This window comes from Alosa sapidissima, chromosome 12 (genome assembly GCF_018492685.1).
Source record: "Alosa sapidissima isolate fAloSap1 chromosome 12, fAloSap1.pri, whole genome shotgun sequence".
NCBI lineage: Eukaryota > Metazoa > Chordata > Actinopteri > Clupeiformes > Clupeidae > Alosa > Alosa sapidissima.
In genome coordinates, this window is record NC_055968.1 from 16,198,153 (window position 1) to 16,217,802 (window position 19,650).

At 42.9% G+C, this 19,650-nt stretch overlaps 1 protein-coding gene across 1 annotated transcript in view; it reads left to right on the forward strand.

The window, feature by feature from the left end:
- slc1a7b (solute carrier family 1 member 7b) overlaps window positions 1-19,405 on the forward strand; it is a 36,623-nt gene extending 17,218 nt beyond the window's left edge. The window contains exons 3-11 of the mRNA XM_042057097.1: window positions 1,087-1,302; window positions 4,934-4,976; window positions 6,565-6,799; window positions 7,118-7,217; window positions 8,004-8,237; window positions 11,532-11,726; window positions 14,792-14,926; window positions 17,385-17,484; window positions 18,346-19,405. Of these exons, the coding sequence (XP_041913031.1) occupies window positions 1,087-1,302; window positions 4,934-4,976; window positions 6,565-6,799; window positions 7,118-7,217; window positions 8,004-8,237; window positions 11,532-11,726; window positions 14,792-14,926; window positions 17,385-17,484; window positions 18,346-18,633 (1,546 nt within the window). The 3' untranslated portion in view covers window positions 18,634-19,405. The remainder of the gene's footprint in view (window positions 1-1,086; window positions 1,303-4,933; window positions 4,977-6,564; window positions 6,800-7,117; window positions 7,218-8,003; window positions 8,238-11,531; window positions 11,727-14,791; window positions 14,927-17,384; window positions 17,485-18,345) is intronic.
- The last annotated feature ends 245 nt before the right edge of the window (window positions 19,406-19,650 follow it).

Sequence of the window (19,650 nt, forward strand, 5' to 3'; positions counted from 1 at the left end):
GTATTTTTTACAGTCTGTGGGCAGTCAGTTTCAGTCAGTTGTGTCCTGATTTTTTAAATGCACATAACAATTCAGAGGGGATTATACCTCTGCGATTACGACCACGTTTGACGATAGTGGGACAAATATCTGTTGGTCACCTTTTTCCTAAAACTAGGAAATTGTAAGACTCTAACGATTTGAAGGGCTTCAACTGTGGCGCTGTATAGGCGGACACAGATTACTCGCCCGTGATGCACCCGATTTGGTTCCCTAGTTAAACATGTGTTCACATGAGTTCATGAGTTCACATGAGTTCATGTTTCCCTAGGTCTTTACACAGAAGCTCTATTGGGTTACCGTAGTTGAAAACACGGAAAACGCAATTCAGTACTGTGAATACGCACGGTAACCTAGCAACAACACAATAACTTCTGGCTGATAGATCCGCTGTGGTAGATTGGTGGTGGTAGATCGGTTGCTATATGTCTGTGGCTCTGCAGATGGATACTATTGCAAGCAGCTGCTTAGTTCACTTATGCCTCGGGCTTGCTCTGGTGGTGACGGTACACAGTTGCAGAGATACATGTAGTTTCAAAAATATTCTCAATTCACACAATGCTTTCACCTTCATTTTAGTTTTGTAAATATTTGTGAAAGGCATACCAGTATAACCAACGTTTAAAGGGAGTGTCTAAAATGCATATGGATTTTAATTTGGGTGTATAAACAGTGAGGAGAAAATGTGATGATATCCCATTTCCTGGCAAGTAAACTTTACTCTGTGGTGTTGGATAGGACTAGGTACAATATTTGTGATCACACAGGATCCAGAACATGTTGCAACTTATCTGACCAGGGTGTCAAACTGAGAGATTGGCAAGCCATGCCATTCATACGGAAAAAACACCACAGTAAACATGTTAGTATAAAACGAGTTCTAAGAAAAAATTGTGCTTGTTTCCTGGTAACCTTGGACGATTTTGAGCATCTGGCTAATCACCCCATTGCCATATGGTTAATCTGGCCCTGCTTTCTCTCTCTCTCTCTCTCTCTCTCTCTCTCTCTCTCTCTCTCTCTCTCTCTCTCTCTCTCTCTCATCCCCAGTTTGATGTCTGGACTGGCTGCCCTGGAGCCCAAGTGCTCCAGCCGACTGGGGCTGATCACTGTTTCCTACTACCTGTGGACTACCTTCCTGGCTGTAGTAGTGGGCATTGTGATGGTTTTGATCATCCACCCGGGTGGCATGGCGCAGAAGGAGGACTCAGAGGACAGCGGGAAGCCAATCATGAGTTCGGCTGATGCCCTGCTGGACCTGATTCGGTAAAACACACAGAGTGTGTGTGCGTGTGTGCGTGTGTGCGTGTGTGTGTGTGTGTGTGTGTGTGTGTGTGTGTGTGTGTGGTCTTGTGGTAATGTTGTAATACAATTGCAGTGGGGGTCCCCACTTAGTCCCCACTAAGATAGTAAAACATGTCAAGTGCGTGTGTGTGTGCATATGTGTGTGACTCCCAAAAGTTTACTGCACGAAAAAAAAAAAAGAAATGGACCCGCAATCCCAGAAGAGTGCATAAATCAACAATGTTTACAGTACAGCTGTCATAAAGTTGGACGTGGACACCTAGAGCCAGGATTGTTGGCTGTGGTGTGGAAACCCCTAAGTCATTCGGAATCTTGACACGCCACGTTGTTTGGCGATTGGGTTGAAACTGGAAAGTTTTTGAAACTCTCCTTTAAGTATTTCACTTCATTCAGCTCATTTCAGTCCTCCAGACTTCTGTCTACCAGACTGAGTCTGTCTCCTGAGCAGATCTGCTGTTGCTTATGTGCCTCCAGCCACATTGATCTGTTTTTCTCCTGCCTCAGTTGTCCACTCTGGCTTCCGACGGGTTCACTTGATTGCCTGTTCCTTCCGAGCATGTCAGTCTTGTCCGAAATGTTTACCACAGAACGGGCCGGATCTCAGATCAGAAATCTGCCCACTTCTCCCTGCTTTGCTTGCTCACTCACGCTGAGAATAACGGGGCATTTTAAAAACCAGTCAGGAGGATTGTCAGCCTTCAACACTTGTCAGGTTTCACCACTGGTTTCTACAACAGTGAAGTTGCCATATTGCTGACAAAGGCAGGTTAAATGGACTAGGATGGATTTGTTCTGTCTCGTGGCATATGAGAGGAATGCCATGCTTCCCTTGGCGTGTCCTCATACTGAGGTTACAGGTGTGTAATAAAGATTGACAGTTAGATTGATTTTCTCCAGGTAAGCGCACACTTTAGCCTTCATTTAGCATACTCTGCATACTGCCAAAGATATGACATTTCTGGATCATGCGTGTGAACTCATTTGGGATTTAATATTTTTAAAAATGTGCCATGTATGCATGAAAACAACTTAATTACCAGCAGTCTCTCTTTCTCTCTCCCTCTCACTCTCTCTCACACACACACACACACACACACACACTTCTCCCTTTTACTTTTACTGACTGGAAGTGTTTGTAAGTTTTTAATCAAGTTCTTTTTTAGAGACTCAGTCATTTCCAAGGAAACTCATTAAGGAAAATCCTTACTCATTAGGAAAAACATTACCTCCATTGAAATGCAGTTCATAGCAAATGCTCATCCCACTGGTGAATGCAGAGCAGAAGCTTACTTCCTTCATAGATAAGTGTGTTTACAGTAACATATTAGTACACTCATATGAATGGCATTTCAATATTTGTGTTTTAAAGGGAAAAAAACAGAAACTTTCTATAGCAAAGCAAAATTTACAATGACATCTAACCTGTTTCTGTTAAGGGACCCTTAGGAAATATAAGGTGAGCTAAGAATGTATTGAGAAGAAAATCTTGTTCTCATCTATTTTGAGATCTTAAGTTGGACTTAAGGAAGGCTATTCCGTAGGTATATGTCAGCTGCTAAATAGTCCCCTTCTGATATTTTCATGACAATAAACTGTCCTTTTGGTTGTCTTCAATGCGGAATTGCAACGTTGACCTCTAAAGTATTTAGTTACTGGAGTCCCTTCTGAAATATATAGACAAAGAAGAATAGATAGCAATCTGTTGGGTTATCACATCCAAATGAGAGTAATCATAATCATGGCATTTTGGTTGCCAGGCTGTTTTGAGACTGTTGCTGATGACACACTGGAGGACATACAGTAACATGAAAGCGTGATTGGGAACATCATGCCAGTGACAGTGATCTTTCTCCACAGTTGTCTTCCCGATATTGAAGTCCAAATATGATGCTATTTCATCAATCTCTGGCATTGTGTTCTGACTCCGCTTGTTTTGTCTGGAGGCATCTAGATGTTGTGTTTGGCATTTTTTTTTTTCAAAACCATTGTGTCCTACAAGTTGTTTTTTTGGCATAGCTCTGTGAGTCCCTTTGATTCATCTGTGTTCTTTGGCACTACAGCGGTGCCAGAAAACCATAACATGCCTCTTTGTTGATAGCGAAGCTCATTGTTTCATGAGCTTCACATCAGGAAAGACAGGGCAAAAGAGGTTGTTTGCAATGCTTTTTTTGGCATAAACCGACCGTTGGTGCTGGCACATGAAAACCTTTTCCTGTTGCTAATATGGCTTTTTGGAATCGACAGGGTGAGGGCCCGGGCAGCAGGCTTTGGTGCTCATAACAGAGATGATTCATGCGTAATGGATGCTGTCCACACAAAAGTTGCTGCCTGTTCTCAAAACTATCACCTGCAGAGGTTCCAAATGAAAGCGAAATGGGCCCACAGGGAGAGAAGCCCACGAGTGTCCTGATAAAACTACATCACAGGAAACACTCTGATGTGCATTTTCATTGTCATCCCTGCCGAAGTCTATAGCATAATATATTCCAAATATCAAAATTGGAACCTTTATACATGTGTGTGTGTGTGTGTGTGTGTGTGTGTGTGTGTGTGTGTGAAATAGTAAAGTGGTAATATCTCTTGATATATTCAATCAGATTAAATCAAACCAAATCTACAGACAACGGTTGGTACTGCCAAACTAGATTGTGGAATTCATAAAGTTTATCTTGTTAGCTTTGATTCAGTTGGAATCATACATGAGTGCTCACAGTCACGGTCATCCAAAGGTGATGCAAAATTGACCGCGACAGTATCTTTATTGTGCTGCCATTACAAAAGCCGTCTCTAAAACATTACGATAACAGTTTATTTTTTAGCAGCTTTAGATGCTGTACCTCCACAGTATTTCTCTCCTATATCTTAAATCTGTTTCTCACTCATCTCTGTGTTTGCTTTGCTCTCCATTCTGGCTTCTTTGTGAAATGAGCTTTGTTTCTGAAAGAACTCCCACACGACCTTTTTTTTCTCTTTTTTTTACTTATTTATGCCAGCGACAGAGGTGTGAGTGTAAACTGGAATTGATTGTGTGTAAATGAAGGACGGTGATTAGGAGGAGAATGCACATAAGGAGGATGAAGCATGCATTCCGGAGCATTTCAAATCATCTCTATTGTTGTAGATGTATGCGAATGTTTCTTGGGCACGCATGTTTTATATGTAAGCTAACTAACACATCGTCCTGGCTTGTCACAACCCTGCCCATGCATCCGCAGTGAGAAGGGTTGTTGAATGAGGGCTGTGTTTATTGTGCCTTCATGTGAGAGCCTACATCACAATTCCTGAGATAATGTGGCACTACTAGCACTGAAGTAACAGTGCCTCTTTTACTCATCCTGGATAGAAATATTCAGAATGGCCTTGCTGAAAGTATGCCAGATCTTCAGAATGACATTAAGTATTTCACGGCTCCGACAGTGGTATTTAAGAGTGCATTTTGAACGGTGGAGTCCAGAGTGAAGGCTTTTCTCTCTAATGAATATATTTACAAGGGGTTGACAGAATGCTTAACCTTGGCACTCTCGAGGTCACTATAGTTATTCTGATCCTTTTGTGTGTAATTAATTTGTAAACAACTCTGCTCTCTTCACAGAAACATGTTCCCTGCCAACCTTGTACAAGCTACCTTTCAACAGGTGAGTCTTAATTCGCTCATTTGTTCCACCGGAATGCTATGTCTTTTCCTCCTCACTGTTCATCGAGTGTCCATTATTCCCAATCCAGAACAAACATCTATTATCATGTCACACGCTGAATGTAGTCAGAATACAGTACTGTGCTATTAGGAGGAGGTGTTTTGTCTGACTGGTGATGTTTTCCCTGTTCTGACTAAATAGGAAATCGTTATGACCTTTTTATGTCCCATGTCCATACTCTGACTTTGCTTGTATACAGGGAAATAAACAAACAGATTTGTATTGTGTTATAACCTGTATATCAGAACATCAATAATACTGTCATGTAAGTCAGAGAGGTACAATGTAGCCCACTGAAAATAGCTTTACTGATGGGGCAGCCGTGGCCTACTGGTTAGGGCTTCGGGCTGCCGGTTCGATCCCGACCAGTAGGAAAAATGTGGATGGGGGGAGTGGTTGAGCACTGCTCTCCCATGCCCACATCCACGGCTGAAGTACCCTTGAGCAAAGCACCCAACCCCTCACTGCTCCCCAGGCGCCACTGTATCAGGCAGCTCACTGCTTCGGGATTAGTTTGTGCTTCACCTCACTGTGTGTTCATTGTGTGCTGAGTGTGTTTCACTAATTCATGGATTGGGATAAATGCAGAGACCAAACTTCCCTCACGGGATCAAAAGAGTTTATACTTATACGTATCGTCTGAGGTGAGTTAAAGAAGAATGATCTACATTATGTAAGCATGTTATTTGTATTTTATCTAAACAGACATGAGACACTTTGGGCCCTATTATGACAGTCTAAAGCGCATGGTCACTAGTCAAAAGTCAAAATTATTCAAATTTAGTTATTCAAACATCTGTCATTCCCTTTAACAGCTCGAAGCGTGTGCTGGTACGCGTTCATGGATGATAGAAGGATGGTGCGTTGTGCACCCGCCAATATAACTGTTGACAATATGCTCTTAAAATAACATATAAACAACTCGCCATAGACTTCTGACCAGGTTTCTCTTGGTCAGTGGCGTAATGCGTTTTAGGTAGTGTACGATAGCGATTTTTAGACAATGCGCTAGGCCACTCCCTAGGTTGTTAATTACCACAACCCTGGGCGCATTGTTTAAAAAATAGACGTGCAAAATCAGAAAATAAACGTTGCGCCGAGTGGAAAACTAATTTTACCCCATGCGCCAGGGTACAAAATAGGGGCCTTCGAGACACTGAGATTCATGTGCTTATATAACCTGTCGTGTACAGGGCTCAAACTTTGACCATAGGAGGTGGGTATATAAGCAAGGAGTCTGAAACCCCATTGGTGCAGTCAGTGAGTTAGATTTACACACTACACTTCTGTACACCCTGACTTCACAACACTTCAGCACCAACAGAAGCTAATCTAGAAACTAGACCTGAATATGGAAATGATAGAAAAACATGCAATTTACTCTAAACTATTCAGATGGCTCAAAAGATAAAACATGGCTTCATCTTAGACATCTTCAGCAGAGTGATCCATCTCTCTCTATCTATCTATCTCTCTCTCTCTCTCTCTCTCTCTCTCTCTCTCTCTCTCTCTCTCTCTCATCACCCAGTATCGGACCAACAGTGTGCCCATAATGAAGTCCCCAAAGCCCACAGTCAGTCAGGTCCTCACGGAGAGCACCACCAAGAGGCCTCTGATCTACGGCATACAGGACGACAACGGAACAGACATCCAGAACTTCCAGCTGGACCTGACACCACCACCGGACGTGTTCTTCCGCACGTTACCAGGAACCAGTGATGGCATGAACGTCCTCGGGATTGTGATCTTCTCAGCAACAATGGGTAAAAAAAACTCACCTAGTATACAAAATAGCATACAATAAGTTTAGTAAAGGCCTTACACTTTAAGGAGATATCTCAAATTAATGTCTCAAATGATATATTTATTAAGTTAATTGCATTAACAGTTAAATAATTACAACTGCTTACTGAACTATACAAGTCTGTATAATGGTACATATTCTTTAGTACACTACAAACTTTGAGACACCAAATCTAGTATTTATTTTTTGAGTGCTTCAGCTCACTATTGTGAGTTCTTCAGGTACATGTATGTTCTGTCAATAGACTGTCTGTTTGTGTAACCACTGCTGTGTTCAGGTATTATGCTGGGCAGAATGGGTCCCAATGGTAGCGCCTTGGTCAACTTCTGCCAGAGTCTGAATGAAGCTGTGCTGAAGATCGTTGCCATCGTCATCTGGTACGATTTTTATGTTAATTATGAGATTTCTTGGAATCAACACATCTGCATTTACTGTATGCGTCATCTGGTACATTTGATGCTAATTATGAAATACCATGAAGACATTTTTGCTGAGATTTTTTGAAATCAGCACAACTGTGTACTTACTATACAGTATATAGCAAGACATGTTACTTTCTCAGAAGCTGTCACAATTGGATACACAAGTAATTATAAAAATATCTGTAAGTAATGTATCCAATGCAGCCAGCTTGCTATGGCCGATACCTGCACTTTGTAGTGTTTTGTGTATCCTGTGGGCTCCATGGGAGGTTGGTCCTCTGGGGCAGAGAGCTCCTGCATGGGGACTCATAATGCTTATGAAGTGCCTCGATTCTTAGGGCTGGTTCATACTCTACTCATGCACCACGGATGCAGCTGACCGCGCAAGGCTCACGCATGTTTAAAAAGTGCTTTCTCATAGTCTGCGCAAACCACATCAACAATGCACCCCCATCGGAAAAGCATGACATGGCCCTTGCACTTGTGTCGCATTACTAAACATTGGGCAGCACATTTTCCCATTTAAGAATGCCCCAAAAGCTCCATGCATAACTGGGTGCATTCACGTTTGCGTTTGCGTTCGTGCCCCATATGATACAATGAGTCTCTCAAGACAGTCCATGTGTTTGTGCATGCCAGCTATGTTCCTCACGGTTCTTCTTCATGTGTTTTGTGTGTGTGTTTATGTGTATATGTTCCTCACGGTTCTTCTCCGTATTCTTTCATTCCGAAACCAACCAGGTATTTTCCATTTGGAATCGTGTTCCTGGTGGCGGGAAAAATCCTGGAGATGAGCGACCCTTCCGCCATGGGAAAGAAGCTGGGCTTCTACGCCATTACCGTGGTGATGGGGCTGATCCTCCATGGCCTCTTCATCCTCCCCAGCATCTACTTCTTCATCACTAAGAAGAGCCCCATCGTCTACATCAGGGGGATTCTGCAGGCGCTGCTCATCTCCCTAGCAACCTCCTCCAGGTAGGAACTGCATCCTGTCATGAATACTAGCAGGCAAGCGGGTGGGGTTAATGAGAGGGAGAGATAATTCGATCTATGTGTTTTTCTCATTTACGTTACATTTATATTTATTCATTTAGATGATGCTTTTGTCCGAAGCAGTTTACATTGGGATGGCTCTAGTTCCCATTATTATATGGTATCTTTTTAGACACATACACTCACACACACACACACACTCACACACACACACACACACACACACACTAACAGGGAGAGAGGGACTCCCTGCTAATTTACTGTAAAAACACATTTCATGACTGCAGGTGGGCATGACTATTCCATCTAGCTATGCAATGTAAGAAAGTCATTGTGAGTCATAACAGCCTCTCCAGATTCTGCTGCCACTCTGCCGGCCAATCGCATCGTACTCGCCACTAAAAGCTCATTTCACACCGCTAAGGGACCTTTCGTTATTTATAAACGGGGTCACCGGAGGAAAATAGGGGAGGGTCATGTCTTTTTATTCTTTGTTGAGGGGAGGGTCACCTATTTTTTTTTTTGTCTAGGAGGGGGGGGGGGGGGGTCACCCATCTTTTGTATTAATGAAAACAGCAAAAAATCAAAGTGGCTTGTTTGATTGTTGATTTCTGTCGCCATATAACGTTCTCTTTCGTTCCATAGCTCTGTCAACATTGAACAATGAAAATAAGGGAGATTTCTCACGCAAAATACGGAAAACATCCGTCCCCATTAACGTTGGAAGGGTTGGAGCAGCAAAGTAGCCTACTTTATTCACGCTTAACAGCCTATATCCATTTGGTCAACTTTATCCAGCCCTAAAAAAGCTAACTTTGGTTTACTTGTAGTTTACGGTGTAGCCTAGCCTAACTTTAAACAGTGTGCATGCTTATAAAGCATACTTGTGCTTCATTCATCCACACATCCAGCTCCTAACGTTTTGACAAGCATTTCTACCAATTGACCTTGTTCCTGCCCATCTCTAGCTTTGCTGTCTCCATCCTTTCTGTTTTTGTTGTTTGCAAAAAAATATATAGTAGGCCCTATTTATTGGTAACCAGCAACAAGTGCAATTTGTTAATCGCTGTCATTCTCTCTCCTGCCAACAAAAATGTGTTACGTTCCAAGTAGCAGTGCGTAATTCTGCTTCATAAAGCAGAATACAGAATACAAATACATTGGTCATATAAATAGCCAGTTTATGGTCTACAGTGTAGGCTAGAGTTGGTAAGTTATGGTAGGCCAACTTGAAGTGAATATACAGGGGGATTTATTTGGCTCTTAGCCTGGCAGGTGCGCACGTAGACATAGCCTACGGCCGAACACTGCAAGCGCCAATGAATCGTGCTCTCACAACAACCACGTTGTTAACTTAAATAGGCCTACTGTAGGTTAACATCACTCTGAGTTCGCATTCAAGCAAGCAAAACGATGATTTGAATACATTTGTTTCTCTGGAAGGGCAAGGGGTAATAACAGGACAACACAGAGACAGGCCAGAATGCAGGACTAATGTTATGAGAGTATTACAGTAATATGGGATATTCTACGGGAAAATATTAAAACGGCAAGACAGCGGGGAAAAGTTAAAATGATAGGCCTAAACCCGGAAAAAGTTGGCATGTTAGGTATTTTTCGGTCCCTGTGATTATTTGTGAAATTGTGCAAACGGTCTTTTCAAGTCATTTGAGAAGGAAGGAGTGTAGCAAGCTCCCAAATTGACGCTCGTCTGAGAAATTTAGTTTTGGATAATGTTCAGCTTTGGGAAGCCAAAGCCTAGAGGAAGGAATAAGCCTAGAGACGAGTCCATAGCAACAAGTTCATGTGTTGAATTTGTTATTACCCAGTGTGCTTTGTTGAATGGTCTCAATGTTTTATTGTTTTATTTCATGTGAATACTTACTAGAGGAGTAAATTATTTCAAGTAGGCTAATGCAGTTGCAGGAAGTGTGCATTTAGTTTCCATGCTTATTGTGTTTCCACAACAATGTTAGTGAGTAAATCTACTGAAATGGCCACCATCTTGGTGAAGTGTGATGTGTAAGATCAGAAAGCAGAGGGTGAGTTTCGAGTCGATGTGTTTTCATAGCGCAGCGTGGGCGGAAGGTATTGACGATTGGCCGGGGAGGGTCATGTCTATTTTGAAAAGACTGCTGGAGGGTCGTTGAAAAATTTCTAGCAGGCAGGGGAGGGTCATGTAACTTTTGATTGTAGCACTCAAAAATCCTCCGGTGACCCCGTTTATAAATAACGAACGGTCCCTAACACATTCCCCATGGGACCATGCTGAGCACTTTTCTCTCTATCTCTGTTTTCCGATGTCTGTTCGCCAGTACCTGTTCCTCTGAGGTCGTGCCGAGAGGATATATTGCCCTGTTTTTTATTTCCACTTGTCAGTGACTTTTTAAAGCGTGTGACCCCACAGAGGCCGGGTGAGGGTGTGTGTGTGTGTGTGTGTCTGTGTCTGTGTGTGTGTGTGTGTGTGTGTGTGGAGGAGAGGTGAGGGAGGTCAGTACACATCTGCTCTGCCCCAGAGAGAAAGGGATAGAGAATAGCAGGCAGCCCGGGGTCATGATCCCACACAGGGTGGTGTGGTGTGTGCCAAGTTGATCTTAGGTTGCTGATGAACCGCACCCCTACAGTACAGTACGTACGTGTACACATCTCTCTGCACCCAAGTAGCAGTGCTTTGCCCCAATATAGTCCCAAGTCAATATCTGCCTAGGAAATCGCCTCGTCTTAATCTGCATTGCTATTTGTACTCGATGTGAATATGCAGGCCACAAGAAGTAATTGGGGGGAAGGGTTGTTTATTTGCTCACTTTTACTCACAACATGCTATCCGGCGACGAGAGATTGCCCACTTCTCTTATTCTAGGAGAGACGGTGAATAATCCAATTTCATAAAACAGTGGCGTGTTCCGTTAAGGTTAAGGTTAGATGTTGGATTTGGTTAAGCTGATGTTAAGCAATTGTTTAAAAATAGTTTTACATACTGAACTTCAATGTTAACAGCTGATTTCTTAAGTCTCTGTGGGCAATAGTAAAGTGTTACCCTTTCTTAGAGGAAAAAGCCCACAGTGTTATTTTTTTGCGGAAAAAGCCCACAGTGTTAACCCTTTTTTTAGCAGAAAATGCCCACAGTGTTTTTTAGCACTTTGTTTAGAGGAAAAGTCTAAAGTGTTGTCTGTTCTCCTCAGAGACTCTGCACTCATAAGTCGCCTCGGAGCACTCCATCTCTCCAGCAGGTCACGCACTAATTGGTTTCTGTCCCACTCCCCCCCTTGTCTCCAGTTCTGCCACGCTGCCTATCACCTTCAAGTGCCTCCTGGAGAACAACCACATTGACCGGCGCATCATCCGCTTCGTGCTGCCGGTGGGGGCCACCATTAACATGGACGGCACCGCGCTCTATGAGGCCGTGGCGGCCATCTTCATAGCCCAGGTCAACAACTACGAACTGGACTTTGGCCAAATTATTACTATCAGGTACTGCACATTACAGAGCAACATAGTTTGGGGTGCAACATGCAGTAAACAAAGTCTTGCTAAAATAGCTTTTTTGCAGAACATTTGCAGATTAATCAAAATCTGGATTCTAGATTAGATCTATAAAATTCATGGTAACACTTTACGGTAAGGGTACATGAATTATCATGAATTCATGCATGAATTAATTCATGATTTATGTATTACTTCATTCCTTAATATCTCATGAATCATCAGGAATTGACATAAGTTCATCATCTGTCATTTGTGACCTCATTAATGAACAACACATCACCTAAAGCATTAGGTACATTATGATTCATAATCATAAGCATGATCATGATTATTTATTTTTCTGCCAAAAATGTGGTCATCACTGCTCAAATTCTGATTTGAATACAACTTTGCTGTTCTCTAAACACATGACATTTTTCACCACTTTAGTTGAGGGGCCACAGACACGATGAACTCATGAGCAATTAACGTTAAATTCATATAATCATGAGGATCATGCTTAAGAAAACCATAAATCCTAATGATGTACTTGTAACTGCTTTAGTTGATCTGTTGTTCATGCATGAGGTCATAAGTGAGAGACTCTGAACTCGTGTCAATTCCTGTTCAAGTCAATCACTCCAAAATCCAGTCCAAATATTTCAGTTGGGAATAGTGTGAATGCTTATGTGAGACATAACTTTTATGTCTGCAATTATAATTCACAATGAACTATTTATGTGATACTGAGTCAGCCAAGGGCGAATAGTGTTGAGGCCACCATTCATTCTCTTAGTTATAGCTGCGCAGCTGTCGAATAACCTCTTCCAAGATAACAAAAGCCAACAGCAGGCACGCGCGCGCGCACACACACACACACACACACACACACACACACACACACACACACACACACACACACAGTCTCTCTCACACACATCCCAAGACAACAAGAGCATGCTGAGAGGTATGGGAGATTTAAAGTAGGATTGTCCTTGCATATTGTATATCTCCCGTCCATAGCCACATGCCCCGTAGGGATAGGGTGAATCTGTGCAGGGGTGATCACATGACCTAATGATTTAAACCGCAGCAAGAGACCGCACTTGACAGCACCGAGAGTGAACCACCAGATGACAACAGGTCAACCTAGGTTAACACGGAAAGGATACCGTCTCACGGCACGGACATTCTGTGGCAAGCAACCATAAACTGATTTCAATAAATATACAATAGAGATGTTGATTTTGGGGGCAAACAATTGTACTGTAAGCTTCATGAGCATTGTCAGATTTTGTTTCCCTGTAATGGTGAAAAGCCGTGCTGTACAGTGTGGAATGTAGAGGGCAAGGGCAGGCAGGATGGAGGGAGAGAGTTGGGTGGGGTGGTGGGCTGAAAACGGGTCTGTAATCCCTCTGTTAAGACAACCATGTGACCTGGATAAATCACCACTGCCCTGTCACGCCAGACTTCTATTTTTTTTATCCCTGTGACACTTCTGTGTCAGTTTCATTCCTCCCATCCCCCCGCTTTCTCTCTCTCTCTCTCTCTCTATCTCTCTCTCTCCCTCTCTCCAACTCTCTCTCTCTCTCTGTCATATCCTCTCCTCATCTCTCTGAAACCTCCCATATTAAATCTCTCTGCCTGCCAACCACCGTCTGACATAAACTAGTTGCGGGCCATGTTTTGATTGGGTCGTAAAATACAGTAAATTTGTGCCATTTTATCATTGGTTCATGACGTGCAAGAGAGATAAACCGATCTCGTAACTCTGAAAAGTTGCATTTCAAGGTACAGAGCTTATTACTTTCTTACTTTCTAAAATTGAATCAGGCCAACCTGTGTCAGTGCCTAGTGTCAGTAGGGTAGACAGGGGAAATTGGCACTTTCGGCGTTCCATCAGTGTTGCATTAAAAGGGTCTGACCCTGCTTATACTGATTGATGCTTTGGGTCAGGCGAGTTTTTCACATCTGCTGTGCAGTGGAGCTGGATCTGGCTCACACACAATCACACACACTCACACACACATGCATAGTCACAAGACACACATACACATACACATACACACACACACACGCAAACACAAGCGCGCGCGCGCGCACACACACACACACACACACACACACACACACACACACACACTCCCCCCCACTCTATCTCTCTCTCTCTCTCTCACTCTCACTCACTCAAAGGCAAATGATCTGGCTCTGATTTGCCATCATCTGACGAGGATCAGCTGAAGCCTTTGGAACAGTTAGCGTCACAGTAGCCAACAAGGTAGACTGAAATAGCCAGAACCAAGCAACCCTCCTGTGACTGCTTGATTGATGTCCTTTCAAGGAGATTGAGGGGCACTGGGGTGTATGTGGTGCATGATTTAGGCATGTCCACACTATAGAGAGATAATGCTGCATAAATCTACATACATGTATTTTTCCTGTAAGCACATACCCTCCCTCCAAATACTCTATGCCTCATGTACCAGAGCCCGTCTATTACTGATTACAGTTTTTACGCCGCTATGACCACTTAGCTCTGTGTGCAAAAGCTTTCTGGTAAATCCATTTACATCTAATGGTCCATCTAGACAAATGGACCATTTTTATGTGAGCTGTGGATTTGTGATAATTTTGCCCTATAATACTGTGGTGCTGGCCAAAATCTTACCCATTGTATTACTAGCCTTGGTGAGCACATTGGTCTAGTGCAAAATCAATCACTAAAAAGGTCCCATTTTTTTCGTTTGAAACATCCTTTATGCCTCTGCCCTCTCCAAAGATTTTAGGGCTGAGCTACACCAGGCGCGTAACTGAAGCGTTCCGTTTGCGTTGCGTCTGCTGCAACAATTAGAATACATTGTAATCAATGGAAGTAGCTACACCAGACGTGACAGTGGGGCGTACGTTCTAAATACATCTAAATACATCTAAAATGGATTTTACGCGTCGCGAACGGAACGCTTCAGTTACGTGCCTGGTGTAGCTCATACTTTAGAGCAGAGAGCTCTAAAATCTTTGGCCCTATCTGCCTGATTGCTAAATAACATTGTTTGTTTCTGTTCTATCTCCAGTATCACGGCAACGGCAGCTAGCATTGGTGCAGCTGGAATTCCACAGGCTGGCCTGGTCACTATGGTGATTGTACTAACATCCGTTGGTCTGCCTACTGATGACATCACGCTCATCATCGCAGTGGACTGGGCTCTGTAAGTTCATTAGGGTGAACTGAGTTTATTGACCCCCCTGAACTCTGCCAACATGAGCACCCTTTGTGGAGGATTCTGACCATTTTACAACACAACACTTCTGACTTCTGAATTTTAAAAGCTCCGGACCTTTGTTCAGTGTTTCCTCTACACAAGGATACAAGGATACAAGGAAGTTTATTGTCACATACATATAGTTACTGGATGTAAGAAATGCAGTGAAATTATGTCTGGTGTCAGCCTATTTGTGCATTTATGTGGGGGGGGGGGGGTAAAAAGTGCAGTAGAAGAGGGGTTTAGTAGATTAAGTGGCAAGGGCTGCATAAGAAAGGTGGGGGAGGATTGGGATTGGGGGGGGGGGGGGGGGGGGGCACCAACAAGGAGCACCAACAAGGAGCACCCAAGAGCAACAGGGGCAAGGAAAAACTCCCTTACTAAGGAAGAAACCTTGGGCAGATCCACGGCTCAAGGGGCTAACTCAACTGCCAGGGGTCTTGGTGTGTGTGTTGGGGGGATGACAAGGGGAGATGGGATAGTGTGCTGTGTATGTGGGGAGAGGGCAGTGTGCAATATGTGTGTTGGAGAAGCTTCCTCATGAGACAATATGCTGTGTATTGGGGGGGCGGGGGGCAGTGTGCTATAAGTATGTTGGGGATGTGTGTTGGAGAAGCTTCCTGATGAAACAATGTGCTGTGTATGTAGGGGAGAGGGGGGGGGCAGTGTACTGCAAGTATGGTGAAGGGACTTACTATTGCAAGCAGAGTACTGTATGTATGATGTATGTGAGTGATGACAGTGTAGATGTGTGTGTGGGCGGGAGGGGAGTGGAGCAGTGACTGTGTGTGTGTGTGTGTGTGTGTGTGTAGTGTGTGTGGGTAGGTGGGGGCAGTGGGCTGTAAGTATGTAGAGGATATGTGTTCTGAAGACAATGTGCTGTGTATGTAGGGAGGGGGAGGGAGTTCAGAGTTCAGATGGCCTGGGGATAAAAACTTCTCCTGAGTCTCTCAGTTCTGGCTTTGTGACTACATAGGCGTCTTCTTGATTTCAGCGGTAGGAATAATCCATTGTTAGGATGAGAAGAGTCCTTCAGAATCTTTTGGGCTCTTAGGAGTACTCTTCTAGAATAGAACTTGTAGAGCAGGGAGTTGAGTTCTTATAGTACGTTCAGCTGAGCGCACTACTCTCTGCAGAGTACTACAATCTCTACATGTGAACTTGTCTATGTTTAGTCCAGAGAGAAAATTGTTTATTGATCTATTGACCTGAGCATTAGGTACCATTCAGTTTCAAGGTTTCCCCTGACATGATTGGTTTTGATGGTGTCTTTGTGGAATATCTGGTTTGTTGGATACGTTGGCAAACCTGAACTGTTCTTATTCTGGTAGAACTCAGAGCTCCCTCACATCTTTGTTTACCATTGTTTATTCAGGGAAGATTGACTGAGCATTACTGTAAGCTCTTTTACAGCAAAAGACAATCATACAAAAAAAACAACAATCAAATAACAAACAACAACAGTAAAAGATTTAATACAAAAGCAAAATAAAAAATAGTTAGTAAAGAAGAAAAAAAGGTCTAAATATCAGTCAAAGCAAAAACACTGTACAACAGCCATATCGTCTATTATATACCCTTAAATTGGTCTCATCAAAAACTGATCAAATTTGAATACCTCTTGTATTTTATTCCATTTATTGGGTGCAAAAAAATAAAAGCTAATTAAACTAGATTTGTTGAGGAGTTTCGAAGGATATAAATCCCCTGTGAGCATGTATTATAATATCATTATTTGATAGTGATTTCTGAGAAAACTACAATATCACATGCATACAGCCAAAACAAACAAAATTGTGTGAAATCTAAAAATACACTAAACTGGAGCAATTGTTTGAAGTTGCGTCCAATATTTTTTTAAAAACTAAAAACAATATTTAACACACACACACACATAAACACACACTATCACTTTCTCAGACATAGCTCCTACAACGTCAGTACAACTCTCACAACATTATCAATTACATATAAAACTCTTTTTGATTATTGATGATTATTGCTGCAAGAGGAGCCGATACCCAAAATTTTGACTCTCTACTGAGATACAATGATAAATCAACGTTGAATGTTGAATCTTGAATCCACTTTAAATCAAATTCACACACCGCACATATCAGGGCAACCGGTTCACAAAACTATTTTATGTAGTTTTGGATAGTTTCATGGCTTTACCCTGCCAGATGTCATATTTTAACTTTCTGTGAACGCACAGCTCCCAAACTCCAACGCAAAACATGGCAAATTCAGTTTTGTAAGATAGTATCTTTGAAATGAGCTGTCATTGGCAACCAGTAGGATCTATTCTAGAATCAAGTTCTTCCCCTACTATTGCTTCATAACATTGTTTGCTTCTGTTAATAATGCAGTTTTTATTTTCGTGTTCCACCTTGACTGTTCTCAGGGACAGATTCCGTACCATGGTGAATGTGATGGGGGACGCTCTGGCCACTGGCATCATGGCCCACATCTGTCGGAAGGACTTCATGAAGGAGACTGATGGGGTAGGTCATCTGCGGAACTGTGTTTGTATGATCTGCTGCAGTTAACATGGTTAACATTGCATTTGATTCGTTTGTTGTTGTTTTTTTTTATAGATGTCTTAAGGATCGATATTTGAGGCTAAAAGTCTTGACATTTGTGATATGCCATTGTGATGTGATTGCTTTGTCTACATTGAGGCAATCTTAATGACAGCTAATTTTTGTCATCAATTGTTTATTAATTTGTTGGGATGAGAAAAAGCATAAACAAACAGGTAGTAAACACAGGAGGAGAGGGAGGCACTTAATCTGAAATAGAAATACAGAAGTCATGAACCCGGTAAGACAGACCAGTCAATAAATGTACAGCACACATCCAGAAGTAAATAGATAGATGTCATATCTCCAGTGCCAGCCCAGGTTTGTTGTGTTGTTGTATGTGAGGCTTAGTCAACAACAAACACAGTCCTGACCGTACATTTCTTACAGGGCATCTAGTATTGGCATGTAGGCAGTCTGTGTTAGCTTAAGTACCCATGACCCGTATTGACCCATGGTGGCTTATTGAATTCATTTCTGTTATCTGTACTGTAAGTGCATCCTACCAGGGACACTAGCCTCACTTTCCATGTAAATGAAGGTGCTCAAGCACAGCACAACTGTATGTGTATTTCTTGTGAATAGAGAGGCCGTGGCACTTCCTATGAATACAGAAGGTCATGTTATACATACAGTACTTATAAATACTGTTCTTTCTTTGATGATTTTTTTAAGACACTTCTTGACTGACTTTCTTTTTCCCCCCATTGCTGACCTTTACTGTATTGTTTAAAAAATCAATCAGTCAATCTCTCCCTCTCTCTCTCTCCATTTCACTCTCAGCAAGTGCCACTCATCTGTGAGACCAAGCCCATGATCTGCGAGACCAAGCCCATCAACATCCAGCAGCTGATGAACTGCCAGCAGAACAACGGCAGCTTCCCGTCCCACCCGCCGGGCCACAAGTCCGACCACATCCCCCCAGACGTGGCCCGCCTCATGCAGCTCGAGGAAGGAGTGAGGCCCCCGCCGCCAGAGCGCAAGAAGCCCCCCATCCCCCCACGCCACCTCAAGAGCAAGGACAAGGACCACTGTGCCATCGACATGAACGGCCTGGAGACCAACGTATAGCCCACAGCCGCGTGGGGAGGAGCTGGGGCGACCTGAGCCCTCTAAGAGAGCGTGGGGTCAACGTAAGGGGCCGACCATTCAAGGAAAAACTGGAAGAGACAGTTGTGTTGTCTTAGTTTATTATTAAGACTGGTCGATTGTTTAAATGTGTTTGTTTGTTTGTTTGTTTGTGTGTGTGTTTGAGTGTTTTTTTTTTCTCCAAGTGTGAATCCTGAGAATTATATGAAAGCAACATATTATGACTTTGGTAGTCTCGGGGAGACTCCAAGAAGTGGAAGTGTATGTGGAAATGCCTGTTGTTGATACACGGGGAAGAAACATGGCTGTCTGAAGCTAAGGCTTACGCTATTGAGGAAAGGAGTATGAGAACGTATAGGTGCACAAGAGAACTTTTCACCTAATGGCGAGAACAGAGACTCCGGCACCGATGGCAGCAGCTGGAACATGGGTCGCCTTTACCACTGTGGCCAAACCTGATCGGTCCAGAAACGCTTTGCAGAAGGTGCTCGTTCCTTTTTTGGCTGGGCAGAGGCCAACATGGTCCTGGCAGATCCCCTGAGGAGGAACTTGAACATAATCTCTCCTCTTGAGGTGCGAGGAAGTGTTTGTTTGTTTTTTTCTTGTATATATTTATGTGTATTATCAACATCTTTTTTTTTCAATTTTATATTATCTATCTGCCATGTTTTGATTCGTTGGGTGATAATCCTGCAAAAAAAAAAAAACAACAGTACTTAATGGGAAAAAATATATAATATTCTAGTTAGGCCTCCTAAACCCCTTCCTCTCCCCATCTGCAATGCTGTGCATTATGCTGCTTCTCCATATGCAGACACAACACCAGCTTAGCAAAGAGTGGAGGAAATCTCCCATTTTTCTGATCTTTGCCTTATGAGAATAAGAGCTCAAATCGTGAGAGAGAGCAAGAGAGACAGTAAATGAGAGTGTACTATAGAGAGAGCTTGGGCCATCAACACTGCCACCACCACCCACCCCCGACACTCACACACACACACA